Here is a 19,358-nt window from a genome sequence, read left to right on the forward strand (position 1 = left end):
ATCATTTTTCACGAATCTACAGCAAACTGTAGATTATTTTGACGAATCTACAGCAAACTGTAGATTATTTTTCACGAATCTACAGCAAACTGTAGATTATTTTGACGAATCTACAGCAAACTGTAGATTATTTTGACGAATCTACAGCAAACTGTAGATTATTTTGACGAATCTACAGCAAACTGTAGATTATTTTGACGAATCTACAGCAAACTAGATTATTTTGACGAATCTACAGCAAACTGTAGATTATTTTGACGAATCTACAGCAAACTGTAGATTATTTTGACGACTCTACAGTAGGGGTAGTTTCGTAACAATGAGGAGATTGCCCTCGTGTCTCTCCCCCCCCCCGTTTCGGTCAAACCAATTGTGACCAGAGGGATGGGGTAGGGTAGAACTATGTTGTTGTTTTGTTTTAATGACGTTCGGGCTATTTGCGCCAATAATTGTACGTTTATTCATACACTTTATTAATCAGCATCACATAACGGAGTTAGGAAGAAGGTCCAGTTTTAGAAGCAGGAGGAAACAGGAGTACCCGGAGAAAACCTGCGAGAGCGAGTATGGACTGGAAACCAAATGCACTTAAAGCCTGGGCCAAGCCAGGACTCGAACCCGGGCCTCATTGGTGCAAAGCGAGGAAAGAACCACCACGCTAACCCGCTCCCCCCCCCCCCCCGCTACGCTATGGTTTGGCCCAATTGCAAGGATTCTACTGGGCCTCTTAACATGCACAGTGGGCGCATATAAGGGATACCAGGAACGCCCGCACCCCGGCCCCGGAAAATGACTTATGCTATCTATTTTTTCAGGGTTATAATGCTATATAAAGTACTTTTCATCTTTCAATAAGGAATAAATTTGATGTGTTCTGGCTACTTTTTTGTGTCTACATTTTGCCCAGTCTTTCTTAGATGTTGGATTATAGTTTATTTGAATTGATGCAAACTCGGGTACATCTTCTATGTGTACCAAGAGATCATACCGGTCCTGAGGTGACAGATCTGTCAGGATTACTGCTCCCTAAGTTTGCGGTCCAGCACATTTATCTAAGTTCGTTTTAAACGGCTATCAAACATATTTGGATAGACTTGCTTAAAGAGTTAGCCTGTAAATTTTCTTGCGTTGTTAATATTTGTAGCGCTTTGAGCAATTTTAGGTGGATGTGTGCGCTGTATGAAAATTCTTCATTGCTATCATTGAACTCCAACATTTGCATCGTAATTAGAATCCGATGTTGCTCATTTGGGAATTAATCTCGCTTTTCCTTTTTCTATTATTTTTCAATTCTTTTCTTCTCGTTTCTGAAATTGAAAAATCTCCTCGATACGTTCACGTAATGTTTTCTTGCCTAGTGCCTGAGGAGCTCTGCCCACAAGTTCCGTCCATGCAGCTCTTGGGTTGAGAAGAGGCCCATACACGGGTGAGCTGGGTAAACAAGATTTAACAGCGAGAAATGTCTTCGTTTGGTAAGTTTACGGTCATGTCTTATTGCGGTAGAGCGATTCTGTACGCAAGCAGCGTACATTATTATACCAACAGGGCACGCATTTCCGTTCAGAACGGGTCCGACTAAAGTTATCCAGACGATGCATTCTTTCTACATTCCAAGCACTGTTTCTAGTGCATCCTCACTTTAAATCAAGGCGACCTCATCAGTGCAGACCGAAATGATTATGTGATACTCGTGATGAAATTGTGCTAGGCCTCCCCGGGGGTCCAGTTAAAGATGTCATTGGCAGATCAAAAGATTAAAGTCCCAAAATGGCCCCAGTCTCCTTCAGGCTTCCTGTCTAGCCACTGTATGTGCTCAATAAACATCAACTGTCGCTTGGCAAAATCTCAAACAAACAGAGCAAAATTTGAATATAAACCTGCATCACAAATTTGTGGGTTTTGTATAATTTTCTCGCAAAAATGACGTGTAGACTTAAAGAAGAACTTTGGCGTTTTGAAACAGTTGGAACAAACGACTGTCTTTATCAAGAGAAAACCGATGCAAGCCTTAGAATTTTATCTTTGAAATGGCAGCAACACAGAGAACCCCTGAAGAGAGATATTGTCAAGATACTCGTACAAATTCACTAATCCAATACGCTCCACTGTTTACGTAGTTGGTAGTCATGTAGAATCATCAAACAAACCGTTCTTAAGTGGATATGCAGGGTCATATGACGGAGACCCGACGGGACTCAAGTTGTATACTGGGGGTACGCGGCTTTCTATGTTCTGTAATTATATTGCTGCATTGAGGTGGCGTTGGTGACTTCCTTTTCTAGGCCTCTCTCAAAGTGAAGTCACTTCCGACAGATTGCCAAGTGTTTTGCCATTTTTTACTTCAGTTTTCGTGACCCGCATCAGCTGTGCCGTATTTCGAACATAGATATCAGAAAAGTAAAAGAAAGATAGATAGGAAACGCGCGTCATATGCGTTGCCGTTAGTTTCGTGAATAAGGCTAAACAGTTTGAATGCGCAAATAATTGGCGTGACTATCATTCATCCAAATGGCTGATTACACTTTCAGCGTTCGTCCGCGTCCTTTCATGCGTGGAAATCCTTCAATTTGGTAACCGTTTGAGCGTTCTATGACGGTAATCGTCCTTAAGAAGTTGAGCGGAATAAGTCAACAGAGGATCGGTTATAAAGTTACGTGTGTGGAAAGACGTACAGCTGCACTATTTTCCATGTGCGGGAGCAAAGGCAGAGACTCTGACGGGAAGTTTCCAGCTTGCCACAAATTGACTTATTACTCGTAAGTACGAAGTTGGTGAGGTATCAGCTGTGAACTAATTATTAGTGCTAAGAAAAAAGTAAAAACTGCGACATGAACGTCAGGATTTAAGAACTGAGGAAAAAACCTTATCATTCAAATAAAGATGGAGTACAAATAAACGTGGATTTCATGGGGTACAAATAAGAGCATGCTGCTTAATGTGAACAAATTGAAAGTTGTGCAAATTACTCGGAATAGATCACCTGTTGTTTGTCCTTACTTTATAGGTTCGGAAGCCCTGGAGGTTATAAAGCAATACAAGTATCTTGGCGTGACAACCTCTAGCGACTTGTCTTGGAATTCCCACATGTCAAATGTTGCTGCTAGAGCTTCCAGGATTTCCAGAGTAATTAGACGAACGGTTTGCTCGAAGGATTCGGTCTCTCTAATTTTGTTTTGTTTTAAGGCCCTTTGTAGACCTATCTTAGAGTATGCCATTCCTGCGTGGTTTCCCCATCAATCCAATCATGTCAATGCCCTGGAAATTGTATAAAGGAGATTTACTAGAGATTGGTTCAATTTCAACAGAGATCTTAGCTACCCTGCTCGCCTTGAACTTCTTAATCTCCTAATTATTGCTGACCGTCACGAATACCAGCTTATTACTTTTATGTTCTTGTTTTTACAAACGACTAGACATTGACCCTCGTCTCCGTCCTGAAAACAGGACCTTGATGATTTCAGATTTAGAATCCCTTTTGCCTGAACCAAATCTATCAAATTCCCTGTTTTCAATTTTCCCCAATCTTTGGAATTCATTACCGACTTCAGGGATCACGCTATTATCTCCTCTCGTTACAAAAATTATAATTATTGTAATTATATGACCAGTCTTTATATATTTTTGGTGTGGATATTTTTTGGTGTGGATATATTGATATATTGGTGGGGTGGTAGCTGATGCTTTGTTTCTTTTCTACCCACTGGCCCAGTGTAGAAGATCTGTGTTCTGCTGAACTTTGAAGTTTTATATTTATGTCCTTTTCTTACTTTAAGGTGCCCTCCTCAAGTATTTTAAATATAGTAATAAGCCCCCCCCCTAACTTTAAAACTTACTCGAAACAAATGAATTGATTACTATTTTGTTTTTATTATAATTTGATAAAATGCAATGAAATGTATTATATACTTTGTATTTTTTATATCATATATAATTTGTGTATAGTATTTTTGGTTCCTCAATTATTTGTGTGTGTGGTCTGACCTTGTATGGTGGTTTATTTCGCTTTTGAGTAATCCAGAGGCTTGTTTTCTATTTGTAAAGCAGTTTTTGATATCTAGTGCTCAATGTATTTGAATCTGTATTGCCCGAAATAAATAAATAAAATAAAAAACAGACTAGTATAGAGTTCAGTATTTTCTATTGCAACATGAAAAAATAAGCTGATATATCTAAATGGTGGCTCTTCCTTATCGTAGTCGAGTTGGACTTCCATGCTACATCATTAATCGTTCATTAACTCACTCTGCAGTTATCCAAGCATTTTATTGCTCAATGAAAGGTACCGCATACAGCAAATTTGCTTCACAGTATTTCCTCACCTTTAGCTGAATTGTCAGGGGGTGCATGGATAGACCAAAAATTTTGCGGCTTTTTTTTTCAATTGCATCTTCCTTGTAATGTTACGATCCGAAAAACTCCAAACTATTTAAGAATAGTAATTATTCCTAAACTTGAATTTTCTCCGATGCAACAAAGAAATCGAACAAGATCAGACTGATATGAGGATCAAATAAAAAGTTATGATTTAATGAGAACGTTACAATTGCATGTAAAAAATAAGGATAACAAAGAAAACGCTGATCGGAGTTAGTTTACAATGAGGATAAAGAATGAAGAAAGATCTTATACAACAAAATGATCTTACGGGCGAGAGCTTGGCAGGCACTACAGCGAAGAATGCTGGACTCCACAGATAGCGCAAAATAGTTTCAAAAATGAGCTACAACGGGGACGAAGACAGCTTCCAATAAGAATGACCGGGCTCGAGACGAAACGGCGAGGGCGTGATGACCGTCGCAAATACAGGAACTTGATGATCCCACAAACTGGAAATGGATTCAGTTCACAAACTGTCTCTTCGGGAACAAGATTCAGCTCTGCACTTCACTTGGTCTGGACGAACTTTTCTTAAGAGTCGCTCCACAGACGACTGGCCACCACAACTTGAAATGGTGCAGAAGTCAACAAGTCAAGACTTCTCACAGCCCGCGTACGGTAGAATTGCCTTCTAAAATCTCTCTCGCGATGTGTGTGTCTCTCTCTGTGTTTTTCTTGACCTTGTCTGCCAGAGCCCGTATTTTTATAGTCTACAATTCTTTTAGAAATTTCTTCTCATGACGTAAGTTTCTTAAAATAGTCTTTTAGCATTACTTAAAAAATATTACAAAAAACCTCCAGACACTAGATTACGTCAGCTTACAAGAAATTTCCCAGACGTACGACGAGAATGACTTTTCATTCACTGTGGCTTAGGGTCAAACTCAGGTCACACACAGAATCGTTTGCGGTACCATTACCTAATCTGCCACACGTACAGCTACAGAGACAGAGTGTGCGTATTAGAGTAACATCCAGCGGCCAACTTTATTTTCATTTGACTTACTCAAGTATGCACTTTCACAACACTGATCAAACTGTTTCCTTCTGAATTTAATATCTTATTTACCATAGCTTTAATAAATTTGTGAACTTTTCTAACGCCAATATGCGATCTCAGTAGAAGTGTGTGTAGTAGTTGCGTTAAATCCAGTGTTAAGTACGGTTTATTCCAGATCCTCACGTGGACACTCCAAGGTAACAGCGATGGGATCCAACCTTTGGGAGGAAACGGCACGACGGGCTCTGCATTGACTATTTTCCTACTGAATGCTGTAAAGTGCGATAGCGAAAGAGTACCAGGCTAACATCCGAGTATTCTACGCTGTATCCAAGAAACTGAAGACGGGAGCTGGTGTCTTCAGGATCCCCTGCGAATGTGGAAAGGTGTATATCGGCGTGACTAGTCGGGACTTGCCACCAGACTCAAAGAACACATCGCCCATGGACGCATAGGTAAATCAGCGATTGTCAAGCACTCACACGTCAAGGATCACGTCATCAACTGGCAATCAGCTCAACTCATCGCTCTGATCTGGTCAACAGATGGTACCCAAGATGCGTCAGGGAACCAATCGAGATCTACAAGCACGACACAGTCCCCCAAGACGTTGGCTTCCACATCAGCAGCATTTGGCACTCCATATTACCCTCCCAGACCAATGGGTCATTGGTTCCTCCTCTCACTACACCCAGTGCCCCACTGCCATGCATCATTGAGCGCACACAGTAGCCTTTCAGTCTAGTGGGTCCACTGCTCTAGTACACCCATAGCATCCTCTCCAGGGCTTGAGACCAACATCCTCAGAGCCAGGCAACCAGTCACCCTCCTGAAGACGAACAGAGCATACTGTTCGGCACGCCGAGTGTTCACCATGGGTTCTTCTCAGAACCACACACTAATAAAAGAGATTCTTCCTTGTTCATGGTGCAACCGCAAGCCTAACCTTATTTAGTACTTCTACCATGCATAGCTTCAAATCTTATCTGAAGAGAGGGTAATGTCGGGCGTCCCATTGATCCAGGAAGACTAACAAAGCTTATGACACAAAAGGGACTTCGTCACGTTTGAACTACCGTCAAAACAATCACCGGTAATTGCCGGGCGGTTGTGTCTAGCGAGTAAGAACTGAAGTGAACGCAGGTCAAGATACTGAATCCCAGAAGGTTTTGATGAAACTTCAGCAAAAGAAACTGCCATTTTGAAGGTCAAGGTTGCTTCCGTGGAGAACACTGCAGTTATGTCCGCACTCCGAACGAGAAACGGGTTGTTCCAAGTGTCAAGGTCAGCAAAAAGGAAAAGCGAATGTCACAGTTGGATCTGCTTAAAACCGTTTGTCAGTGAATGCATATCGAAGATACAGTCTGGAAAGGCAGATTGTATTGAACTCGTACTAGGCTTGAATGCTGCTCGGTGAAGGCATATAATATACACGTTCGCACACGTGCACGTGTGCACGTGGTGCAGTGGGCATGGTTTAAACTGAAGTGACGTCACACTTACGAACCGGATAATTGGACCAGCACGCGCGCGAGTTGAGAAGAGTTTGCACACCGTGCGAACACGCACCTGTTGGCGTTGCATACGTAGTTGTCAATTTTCTTACAAAGATGGCGTCCATAGAGAGAGAGATCCATGGTGCAGCTTCGACCTGCCAGGCCGTCTGGGTGATTCCAGGAGTTCGCCATGATAGACTATAGGATCTGCAACATATCCTGCAACCTCCAGCCGCATTGAGAAATGGAAAAAAATACATCAAGAAATTCCACCGGAGTTTTTTTGTCGGGAAACTGATGTGTTTTAATATAACGTCAGAATAACATTTTCACTGGTGTCATCTATTAGGGCGTTACTAAGTGGAAAAGAGGAAACATAACGATCTGAACGTGACAGAAAGGCTCGACTACGTGAAGGGCAGCTGAGAAAATAGGCCCGCTTCTGACACTGTTCTATTCTCCTTTTCTGTTTCCTTCCTAACGGTGTAGCCTACACGATAAGAATAAAGCGTCATATATTTGAAGACAGTTTTCGCTTTAAAAGGCAATGCCAGTGTGGAAGCCATTCGTGTATAAACAAACAGACACACTCCCTTGAAATTAAGCCAGACAATGTGAAGATCATTAGGCTGTGGCGTTGTATCCTGTCCCGCATTTCCACGATATTTGGTACAACAATGTCATTTTTCAATCGAATATATAAGTTACGATTACACTTGGAAGAAATGAAGTTTCCACGTGAAATTCCCCGTGTAGTGTACCATTGGAGAGGGGGCGTGTAAAAACGTTTCAGCTTTCAGAATTTGCCATTGTTTGTGAGTTTTGAAGAATTTAACTCGACCCATTCTCCGCTAAGTACATATTCGCCTCGCTCTCTGCTCAGATCTACTCCCTCAGAGCGAGACGAGTCCATTAAATTAACGATGCAAACTGATACTAATACGTGAGTTGTCGACACACACTATCACTTCAAATCACCTCGTTAATATCTATCCCCGTTGTGTTCCTGATCCTGCGGGCTGCTGACTGCTGGTATTGTATTCCGGCGACCTTTATCTCTTCGCGCAGCCAAGCTTAACCCAATAATCTGCGACTCACGTCGTGCAGTCGTGCCCCAAATAAAATCACGAGTCCTCCTTCCTGTGTTTCAAATAACCGTCCATGTGGCTCTGGGATGAATCGATTTGCTAAGGGCAGAACACGTGATTTCATTAAAATCCGTAATTACGGGGTGTGGATTCCAGCAGACACTTGTAAGAGGCCATGCTGGGCCACTCGAGCAATTCATACTCCGTTAAAGTCACGCTGTAACGACGTGCCGCGTGTTTTACGTGACGTAGAGGACAAAACACGGGGGAGCGAAGCATTTTTCCCTGTCTGTCTGTTTTCCTTGACGGTCAGCACTTGTGTTCAGTAAAGTGTTATGTCGTTGGAACATAAGAAACCAAGTACCTTTCCTCATTGGTTTACATCTATAACAAAACACGATTGTGTGTGGGCCGTTGATGGGGAGAACACGATGTGAACCTTTCCGTAGTCACTTTACAGCTGACCTCTAGCCGTTTCTTTGAGTATACAAATTCAACATGCATTGTCAATAATATGTGTAATTAAAAGGTCTACGCAATGAGTTTTTTATTACAGATCTATCACAGATATCTTAAGGTAAGTCCTATTAAAAGTGGGTCCCATCTGAAGTGTTTTCGTTTCATCATAGAGGGTATGAGTATTTTTTACAATGCTTTGACGCTAGACCTGAATTGCATCCTTTGTGTTCCGAGAAGAGAATTGATTTTCAATTAAAATGTGCAGTAATCCCATAACGCGCATATCCATAACCGCCTCTGATAATGTGTAATAAGCCTTTAGGCACTCTCTTTTTCTCGAACACAATTAAAAACGTGTCTTTGCAATCTTCGAATCTTCGCGCCTGGTCCCCGTCGATAGCAAGCACATAATAAACCCGAGAGTCCCGATGTTAACTCCCCAAAGGCTAGTTGGCCCAGTTAATCAATGGAATGGGTTCCTGATGATGGTCTACACACTCCATAGCGTGCAGGAGCGCCTATCCGAAGGATCACTTGGACAGACCCGGGATGGGGTTTTCAGAAATTAATGCCTCTCTGTCTCCGAACGTCTGCTCCCGTTAAACCAATGATGCACCTTTGCACTACACGAAATGTATTTAAAATCTCATCTTGTCATCACAGCTTGCATAATAATAGCTGGCATGCAAGCTGGCAACAAAAAGTCTAGTGTTTTGGTCGTCTACAGTTTCAATAGCAAAACGTTGTTTTTTTTTCACAGTGAGGCCTCATGCGGTGCTTGGCATGATTGGCACAGTTATACCTCTGATCGAGGAGCTCGCAGGGAGACTGCGGCTGGAGCCAATTTGAGTAGAATATTGAATAATCCATCTGGCACCAGAAATTTCAAGCGAATTTCAAAATAGGACTTTACATACAAATCTGCGAGCTCCTGTATCTAAAGTGGGCCAAAATACTCAAATACAAAAGAACCTAAACCTTGAAAACAAGCCCTCCCATATATTTCAGGTTATATACTATAAACCTGAAAATATTTCATTTCAATGGAGATTGAGCATGAAATACTCTCTTCCTTTTCGACTAGACAACCTTGATCTTAACTCCAGGAGACACTGGCAGAATTTTTCATGACATGTTTTAATAAACACCTTTATTCATCATTAATAGAACATTTTCAAAAGCGATTATCGTTAATATTGAAGTCTATTTTTTAAACCAGCCTCTCATTTAGTATGGTACACCTGCTTTCCGGTTCAATTTATTTGCGTGATCGAAAACCCATACGTCCTCCGCAGAAATATGGCTTAAGTGCTCCAATAAACAAACTTATAGCGATTTCCACATTTAGGTTTCAAATAGCCTAAAGTAAAAAAATAACCTATATTCAGATATTTTGTGGAGTTTTTTTAATTTTATTTATTTATTTTTTAGGAAGCAAGCTGAACATTTTAAACTGATGGGGTTGACAGGATGAGGGTAATGGGCTTACTCCTAGGGGGAAGAGTGTAAACTTACTCAAAGTTACGCAAATATTGCTTCCTCCTCAGCACCGCCTCTCTTCCCCGGGCAACAACCCCCGGCACACGGTCCAGGTCAGCAAAATAAAATTGGAGAGGCCTCATCCGTGAAATTGGAAGTGTGCTGATAAGACGGTGTCGGCCGTCGCGCCCACTCCCATGGCCGTACGCGGGTGTTTCCCCGCATCCTTCGATCTGTCTGGGGATTATCGTATTAACAACTCGCTGCGTGAGGCCCGTGACTCGGTTGCATTTTGCTACTGCAAAATAGCGAGGTGATTTCTTCAAGGTTTTGCTGTTTTTCGGAAGATACCAGCGCACCCTTCCCAATTCCATGCAAGAATTTAAGTCTGCTTTTGTGCCAATGCTGTCTTTAAAAAAAATCTCTGCCTTCTTGCTCAGGTATATTGAATGGGACACTGTTCCACGTTGAAGAAAAAGCAGAGGCCCTTGGAAGCAAGATTTTACCTGCTAGGGTTAATTACATTCCAGTCAAAATCGTTCTTTCGACATCAACAGTGGCAGTTTACCTTCTGGTAGTCTTCATTTTAAATATCGCCTCAATGGAGCTCAACAAAACCGTTCAGAGCCTCGCAACCTTCTAAGACCTTAAGGGGATGAATATTGTTACGAAGCCTTTTTGTTTGTGATTAAGCCTGTCGTTGAAGAACGATTCTTAATTGGCCCGATGAAGCTCATCCTACGTCAATTCTTTTTGTTTCGATTTTTTTTTCATTAGTTGTGTAGGACTGAGCTGGATTGGATTTGGTGTAAGGTATTTTAGATGATTTTTTTTAACCTTTTATGGAGTACGTATTGAAGGAAGCCATAAAAGTTTATCCGCTCCCTGACCCTTTAACACAGTGTCACAAGCCTTTTCCACAGAATATGGCATTTGTACTCACGTTTCTAAGAGCCATGGATTGGCAACACGGGTAAACATCCAATAATATACTCCGCTGGAAAGCCAAGATAACAACAGAAAAGCAGCCCTCGGATAAATGAATGAGAGTCGTCACTTGCACTTTAATGAAGTGGGTATTTGCATGACTGAGAGCTAGGCAATGGGTCAGGGCTATATCTCTTCAAGTTCGCTTTTTGCTTATCGGTCACATCTCGACTTACTACCTGTACGACCTTACCTTTCATCCTATCAATCAATATTTGGGATGAAGGAAAAGACTTTCAGGGATTTAATTGAAACATGGAAGGTAGATGCCAGAGCGAAATGAGGGGACCATTTGCAGATCGCGTGACATGTCGGCGAGGCCTTGTTTCTGTTATTGTAGTTTGACTTACAGGACGATGCAAGATTACCCTGCGACCTTTCTTTTTACTTAGTGCATCCGTGAGGCCGTCAGGATGAAAGCAAGAAAAAGAAAATGCTAGGCCCTTTTGGTTCTGCTGTCCCTTTAAACGAATGTGACTTTAAAATACATGTACATGCATTCCCGACAGATATTTGGGCCCGTGTAGATGGCGTTTCCTAGAGCCTACATAGAAACTTGCTGGTGGACACATTTTCGCGGGGGGGGGGTAAATTTCGGGGTTTTTTGAGAAGGGGAACTGTTGAATTTTAAGGTAAATTTTTGGGGCCTATCTGATGGTTACAGCTATATTTTGGTGCGTTTTACACGATTGTGAAAAGAAAAGGGAGGAAATCGACTCAAAGATCGCATTTCTCTTGTCAAAAAATATTCTCCTTGGGGGCATTGCCCCCGTTGCCTCCCCCCTCTAATTCCCCATCATTCTCAGCCCACTATATTGAAGATTCGCATAATATAAATGACATGAATCTAACGAATATAATATTCGAAAAATAGGGTAAGCAAACAGTGGACAAAGCTAATAATGGCACAGTGCGACTCGAGGTTTGCACTTCTCTATCATATAGGCCTAGCTGAACATTCCAACAGTCGGACATTTTTTTTATGTGAAACATGGAGACAGAATATGTACATTACAATATCGAATTCGGCGCTGGTAAATACAACTGCTCGGGAAATGTACCACCTGCGTCAACAGACTGCAAAAGGGTTGAATGTAGGCTTCCACTGATCGAAGATGGGCAAATATCAGACACCATGAACCACCTGCACTGGTCTCATTGTCTGTGGCAGAGATTGCATGGGCGTACTTTGATTGTCACAAATACTGTCGTAATTAAGCAGTTTGAAACACCTGCAAATTTGGGTACACAGAGGTTTTGTTTGGAATATAATTAATAAGAGTTTAATGAACCTCGGTGCTCAAAATCGACGGCCGCCACGGTTTTGTGCATAGATAAAAAATAAGCAATCAAAGCTGTTGGACAGCCTATCGCCAGAACTATTTCCACGTATTGTGCACATTCTGTTACACATCAAACATAAAAACAAGAGCCACACGATACAAGCGATACAAGCAGCTGACAAATTGCAATACACTGGATGTATATTGTAATTGTGATATAGTGGATGGAGTCTGCTATCCGTGGAAATTTGTACAAAATTAATCGACCGCCAGTAGAGCAGATGCAAGTAAATTCGTCGACCATTAATATGCATGTTCTGGCATTTTCTGGGCAAAGTAGGATTTACTCAGGTCCATTATAATTTTTTTTTTTGCCGAACAACTCTCGTCAAATGAAATTGAAAACCGAATTCAATTGCCGGTTATAGTCCTTAGGTATATCCTTGACATATTATGGGATTACGCAGAATCTGTGGCACATAAAATCCTTCTTTCTGGGTACATTAAATTGAATCACTAATAACGAGGGGAAAAATTAATTTCCTCGATCACGATTCCGGAATTTAAAGAGGCCTTGGGCTTTAGTCTCCGATTTTCCGGACAAAGTTCATGTACGTTTTGCGATTATTACTCTAGGTTGTTTTCTTAAAATTATTGTATCATTTTAATCATTCGTTTTGTTTAAAGGCAGACTTGGTGCGAATTTAATCATAACTTATTGACACACAAAGGAAATTTAAATCTTTGTGACGTTTCCTATTTCGTCAGTAGTCGTGTGTTTAAAACAATAAGTGTTCTATTTTTACGGTTCTCATTTAAAATAATGTGGTTTCTTGTTCATTTATTTGGCATCCTGTTTTCATCAAAATTGCTCTTCAACCCCCAAAGGAATAGAGTTAATGATATACCTACAGTACTCTACAATCACTGTCTTGATTTGAGACAAAATCATGCTGTTGTGAGCTCGTCTGAACTTGAATTCAATGCAAATCAGTCAATTTAAACGAAATAAAAAAGGACACGAAAATACGTGTTATCCTTGTTTCGTTGTGTTTTTATTCATGTCTTTTGAAATTTCTGTTTTTATTCCTAGAAAATCCACTTCGATAAACATAATGCAAATACGAATAAGGAAGCAGATGCACAACATAACCAACAGCGTCAACTATTTTAACCTAAAAACAAAGTTTGTTATCGTTTCCTTCTCTTCTGCATTTTCTTTCCAAGTATAAACCCACGTCAATGAATGCAAATACGAATCAGGAAGCACACGTTGCCATAGAGACCAATTTGAGAATGGAAATTTTCTGCTCGTTGATTACATTGAATTCTTGATCAATCTCTTCCAAATGCTTCCGATGAATATGAATAAACGATAGGACTATTTAAATTTGATGCGACATATTAAAGAAATTCGAAAACAAAATCAAACACTTTTGGATGTGCAAATGCAGATTTTAAACTAATTTCCATGAGCCTCGTCGCATTAAACTTCACGAATTATATTGGAAGGGTCAGGAAAAAGCTATAGGCCTACATATAGTATTTTCCATGTAATCTGTCGGGATGCACGCACTCTGCGTGTTTAGAATAGACTTATTCTGCGCCGTCGTGCACGCGTTGGAAATGCAGTTCACTTCAACAAAGCTCTTTTTTTTTGCTTAGCTGCAGTGAAGCATTTGCACTTTCACTGATAATGATTTCTATTAAATTTTTCATCGTAAATGATTCTTGAACTGAAGAATTATTGTTCGATAAATATAATTAGTTAGAAATACACACTCTTTCTTTAGGATACTTTGCCTGGACATACCTTGTATGGGGTACATTCTTTATACCTGAAACTGAAAACGAAATTGAAATGAAATAAAACTAAAGTGATAAACGCATTTATCATAGTTCAATTATAAAGGAGGTCAACTTAACGGCAAGTACAACTATAGTCAAGAACATTGAAGTTGGGTCGTTTAACAATGTAAGTTTGACTATTCTGTAGTCAACTTACAAAAAGTAAACTCCAATGAGAAGTCAACCTTGTTACATTTTCCCGATGGACGGCAGCAAGAGTCGAACCTACAATGTGCAAAATTAAACTGTCCACCCATTACCGTCCGGTAGGCCACTGTCCATCAATGTTGAAGGCGGTGCCTGTTTAATTAATGCTGCAAACTTCAGTCTGCGGCACGTGGCCAGCCAACATGCCAGCACACAACCTGGGAAGTGACTTTTTAAACTCTGGGAGCTCTCGGAGAGCGCGCGATTTCAAACACAGATCACGAAGTAAAGTACAATGGGAAACTGCCAACGTTAACTACTCATTGGAAGATCGAACAGGTCAGATTTTCTTCTGTAGTGTCGAAAAAAATGGATCAAAATATTAAATGAGTTCGACGTACCATCAGTGTCCGAAGATAACCAGAACGAAGTTCAAATTAGGGCATTGTGGATTTGGAGGTTTCCATAGTATATTATTACAATTCTGAATATTTCTGTCTGACCGAATAAAGTTCAGCTGAAGGTTTGCGCCAATACAAAATGCCGCCAACAACAGGATACCGTGGAAGTGCACGCTGTAAAAGTAGAGCTCATGTATAGGGAAAAGGCCATGGTTCATGCTCACACATCGTAACAGCTGATGCGCTAGACCTAATTGTTATAGACGGTTAAACTGGGTCATGTTCACGGAGAATTTCGCACGAAGAGATTCGTATTTACCGTGTGTCGTGTATCGACCACCCAGCAGCGGGTCAATCCGCCAACGCGGCTTCCATTCATGGGGTGAACAAATCGGAAGTTATTGCTTGGCACTCCCGTTGCTGGCCTGGTTATTAGACCTGCGTCACTTCGCATCGGCAATGGCGCAAATTCAAGCTGAGTTATTCTCATCACGAACTTTCTTTTCCGGGCAGTACCGGCACAACGAGGTCGCCAAAGATGTCAATATAGGACCATAATGCTTGATTTGTTTCGCGAGTTCCACCATGGGCATCTCATTTTTTAAACCATGCACCATTAGATTGTGTCCGTGCCTCCGTGGTATAATCCTGTTTCAGATACCTTGAAAACATTTAGATACCTGAATACACTTTATATCTGCTTCATATAAAATTCTGGACGTGCAACAGGGTGTCCGTTTTGAAAATTGATCGCCAAAATGTCCTTGTACTGTAGGCAGGAAGCTTGACGGATATGTGAATTTATTTATACCGTACGTCATTTACAACAGGTCCATGGTTATTCCTGTATTGTCGGCATTAGCCTGTCTCTTTATGAGAACCATGCGTCTCACTCTGTTTTATGAAAACAACCACAACACTACAGTCAAAAAAGGGACATGTGCTATATGTACTCGCATTCAAGCGCACGCTGAATTATATTCCGTGTTACCCTGGAACGTGTTTACATGCAGATACCGCGAAATTACATTTTATCCCAATAGGTTGAACACATGAGATGCATTAATGAAACGTAGGCTTAATTCTTCATGCTTGCAGTTTTCACATCGACTGCCGAGATCTGAGCATTTTTGGTTTGGAAACAGCCAATTCTCCTGGACGACCATAGATGAAGCGTGCTCGATGAAAACAATCATCTTTCAACCTTAGAAATATTTGAAGGAGGAAAAATTCACCCAACTTAGGATCTTCGTCTTAGGGGAAGATTTGGACTGTAAACTGTGAACTCAACTCTTTAAGACATAACTCCTATCGATATATTTGCATCTTTAACGAGTGCCACGTTAGCCGTCTGTTTAGATGTAGGCGTCGATAACAATATTGAAATTTAAAACTAAGTGAGTACAAAGATCACCGGCGAGGTCACAGATCCGGCGTGCCGCTAGTGTAAACAAAGTGCATTCCAATGGAAATGGTGTACTGGGATACACCGACACCCGTTTGCATTGACTCAAAATACCAGTAGGCCCTGTATTTAAACCGTCACAAATATTTCATTTTTGTCTACGGCAGGCTTTGCCATTAATCTCGTTCTTGCAGTGTATGGGAAAACAACATGGAAGTTTGGCCATTAGCGTTGGGATTGTTGTTTGTGGTGCTGGTGGTGGTCACCACTATACTCTTCACGGATCGTTTGTTTGTCGACATCACTGGTAAATATGTCCTCATCACTGGATGCGACAGCGGCTTTGGCAACTTACTTGCCCGTCGTCTCGGCGAAAAACGGGGCTGCCATGTGATTGCTGCCTGCCTGACAGAAGCTGGAAGGACTGCGCTGGACAGTGTGACGTCATCAAATGTAACCACTATCTTCATGGATATCAGAAACAGCGACAGCATTCAAAGAGCACGCGATCGAGTAAAGAGTATTATACCAAGAGGCGAAGGTAAGACAGTGAACAGGTGTAGACCTTCTGTAGCTATCTTGAAACAGAAATATAACCTAACTGGTTGATTTTGCATTGAAATTAGAATATCTGAATTATGGAAAATATCAGACTTAAGAATTTAAAACGAAGTGCACAGGCTCAAAAAAGTCATACCCGCGTCGATGCAATTATACATCAAACCGATTTCTTCAGAAGAGTGTCGATAGTGTAGTTCAGGTTGTAACACGAGCCTTCAACGCCCACATGCACGTGCTATGTTTAGAATTCTTCTCCAATCAAATTTAAAGTATTCAGGATTTTAATTTGACAAATGCTTCCATCAGGAGTCGTTGATCGGACGTTTTCATTAACGTCCTATGTATTCCACGATAATTGGCTTCTGATGTAAAATACAACGTACTGCATCACTTGGCTAGGGAACAGTGGACCAGGGGAGGGCAATGAGACTGGTACAGAACACCGAAGGGGACGGGAGGGGTTTCGTGGAGAGGTCTGTTAATGGCTGACGCCTGATGGTTTTACCCCATCCCCACCCCCCAAAAATTGTTTCACCGCCGTTCGCCAACTTAGGGAGGGGTAACAAGTAATACTACGTTGTTAGTTTAGCGGCATGACTTATGTTCAGACTACAACAGTTTCCTAAAATAAACTTGTTCAAGTTGATTTGCAATTTGGATATAAAACAACTCCTGATGGGATTGTTCTAGATTCAGTTTAGATAGCGGTAACCCCTCCATTACAAAGAGCCATGTGCCCTAATGCTACACAAAAGCACAATACTGTTTTCTTCGATCTGAAGACATGCTTGTGTGATTTGCATTGGCGAAAGTGTATTTACTGAGTGGAGTGGATCTTCGACTTAGGACTGTGGGGACTAGTCAACAATGCCGGAATTATATCCGCCTTGGGTCTTCCTCACTGGCACACGAGACAAGAGGTAACTAACGTAATGGAAGTCAACCTCCTGGGCACGATTGACGTCACCAACACTTTCTTCCCGCTGGTAAGGGAGGCACGAGGCCGGGTCGTCAACGTCTCCAGCGGAGTGGCGCTGTTTCCCACCGCGGGGAGCTACTACGCGGTGTCCAAGGCTGGGGTGGAGGCCTACTCGGATTTTATAAGGTAGGTTCAAGAGTACCTTTGACCTCTAACCTCCTGGATATTTGACATGATGAAAACGGACCATCCCAGCGAGGTGACAATGTCCCACTCTTCTGTCCCTATTGTTCGTAGCCTACAATTTTAACTATGAGGCCGACCGCAGCTGGGAATACAAACGCCTTTAAGAAAAAAATCACTTACGTCTTCACACTGCCTTTGTTAGATTTGGATTCTTCTGTAGGCGATGTCAATAGAAAGCTAAATTCGTTACACATTCACAATCTTGTTTTGCCTTTTCCTGTAATATCTGGTATGTGCAGGGCGTCTATGCAGCTATCTGGAGTATCTGTGCATATCATTGAGCCTGGTTCTTTTAAAAGTTCGTTTGTCAACCCGCAAACAACAAAAGACTTGCTGAAGAAGCTTTGGTACAGGCTACCCTTAGAAGAACGTCAGGATTTTGGTGGCGAGAAGGCCTATAAAGCACGTAAGTTTAACATGCGCTGCACTGGCAATTTAAGACAGTCTTTAAGTATTTTGTAAAGGAATACAAAAGTAAAACGATACCGTCTTTGTAGGTGTACCTATACCTGTAAAAAAAAAGGGAGACGGAAAGCTGTACGTCCAAACAACTTTAAATCGACAGCAAAATGATGTTTTCGTCGCCATGGTAATACAAACTGAATAATTGTGGTATTGTGGGTTTTTCTGTTTTCACTCTAAACAGTTGAACTAACCATGGCACAAGCTTTGGAAATGGCGTCTCCCGACCTGCACCTAGTCACGGATGCCATGGAGCATGCGCTGAGTGCCAGGTTTCCATGGCGACGATACTTGCCCGGTTTGGAAGCCAAGTTATTTTACAAAGTTTTCTCGCTCTTACCCGCCTTTTTCACTGATTTTGTCTTCGCCTTGGGGCTCAATTTCCTCTTGAAAAGAAATACGAAGACTTTTCATTCTGTCACATAAAACGGGAATGGTCATTTTGTTTTTGGATGCAGTCCTCTAAACTAGTTTATGTTCCAGTAACTAAATTAAGAAGTGATAATAGACTGCAAGAGAAGTGTAAAATCTCATAATGAAAAGCGTATTATGGATTCAAGTAAAGATTTTGTATTATAAATTATGACTAGTTTCATGAAATGTTTCTCTTATTCCCAAACTGAAAAAATAAATAAACCTATTAGCATAGCATTATTCATACGTGAACATCTATGAAGCAATCTATGCTTTAAAGTTTGGTATATTCCAGACTAACAGTTACTTTCAGTTGGAATAGAAAGTTATTTGGTGTTAGAAATGACAAATAGTTGAAAATTGTTTCAATTAGCAAATGAAAACCACGGGTAAAATAGTCCTCATGAAGTATGGCCGAATGAGATGTCTGTTCATTATTTTTGCATTCTTGTATGCCTCCCATTTTTGTGTTATGTTTTCCGTTTGTAGGATCAGGGGTTAGGGAATGCAAAATATCCGCACTTAGGGTGACAAAAGTGGGCAGGAGGGTCAAAATAACGCGTGGACTTTTTAATTTTTGAATTTTTTTTAGTTAACGTGGTATCTTAACTTCTTTTTTTACCCATTTGTTGATTGTGTCATCTTTTATTGTAAATCCTGTGCAATTTGACTACGAGACATGAGTTTCAGTAAACCAAGAATGAGTGAATGACAATCTAACACGGTAGCTATTGGATTTTATTAATTATTTTAGTGGCCTATTGTCGAAAAAGAGAGTTTGGGGAT

The 19,358-nt window shown here is 41.1% G+C and overlaps 1 protein-coding gene across 1 annotated transcript; it reads left to right on the forward strand.

The window, feature by feature from the left end:
• The first annotated feature begins 15,995 nt into the window (after window positions 1-15,995).
• On the forward strand, window positions 15,996-19,292 carry LOC110984052 (retinol dehydrogenase 7-like). Its single transcript, XM_022243846.2, has 4 exons — window positions 15,996-16,511; window positions 17,378-17,636; window positions 17,936-18,102; window positions 18,343-19,292. The coding sequence occupies exons 1-4, from the start codon at window positions 16,181-16,183 to the stop codon at window positions 18,582-18,584; spliced, it is 999 nt and encodes a 332-aa protein (XP_022099538.2). The 5' UTR covers window positions 15,996-16,180; the 3' UTR covers window positions 18,585-19,292.
• Window positions 19,293-19,358: the final 66 nt, after the last annotated feature.

Source organism: Acanthaster planci, linkage group LG21 (assembly GCF_054643075.1).
Source record: "Acanthaster planci isolate LZ-2023a linkage group LG21, COTS_SCS, whole genome shotgun sequence".
NCBI classification, from domain to species: Eukaryota; Metazoa; Echinodermata; class Asteroidea; order Valvatida; family Acanthasteridae; genus Acanthaster; species Acanthaster planci.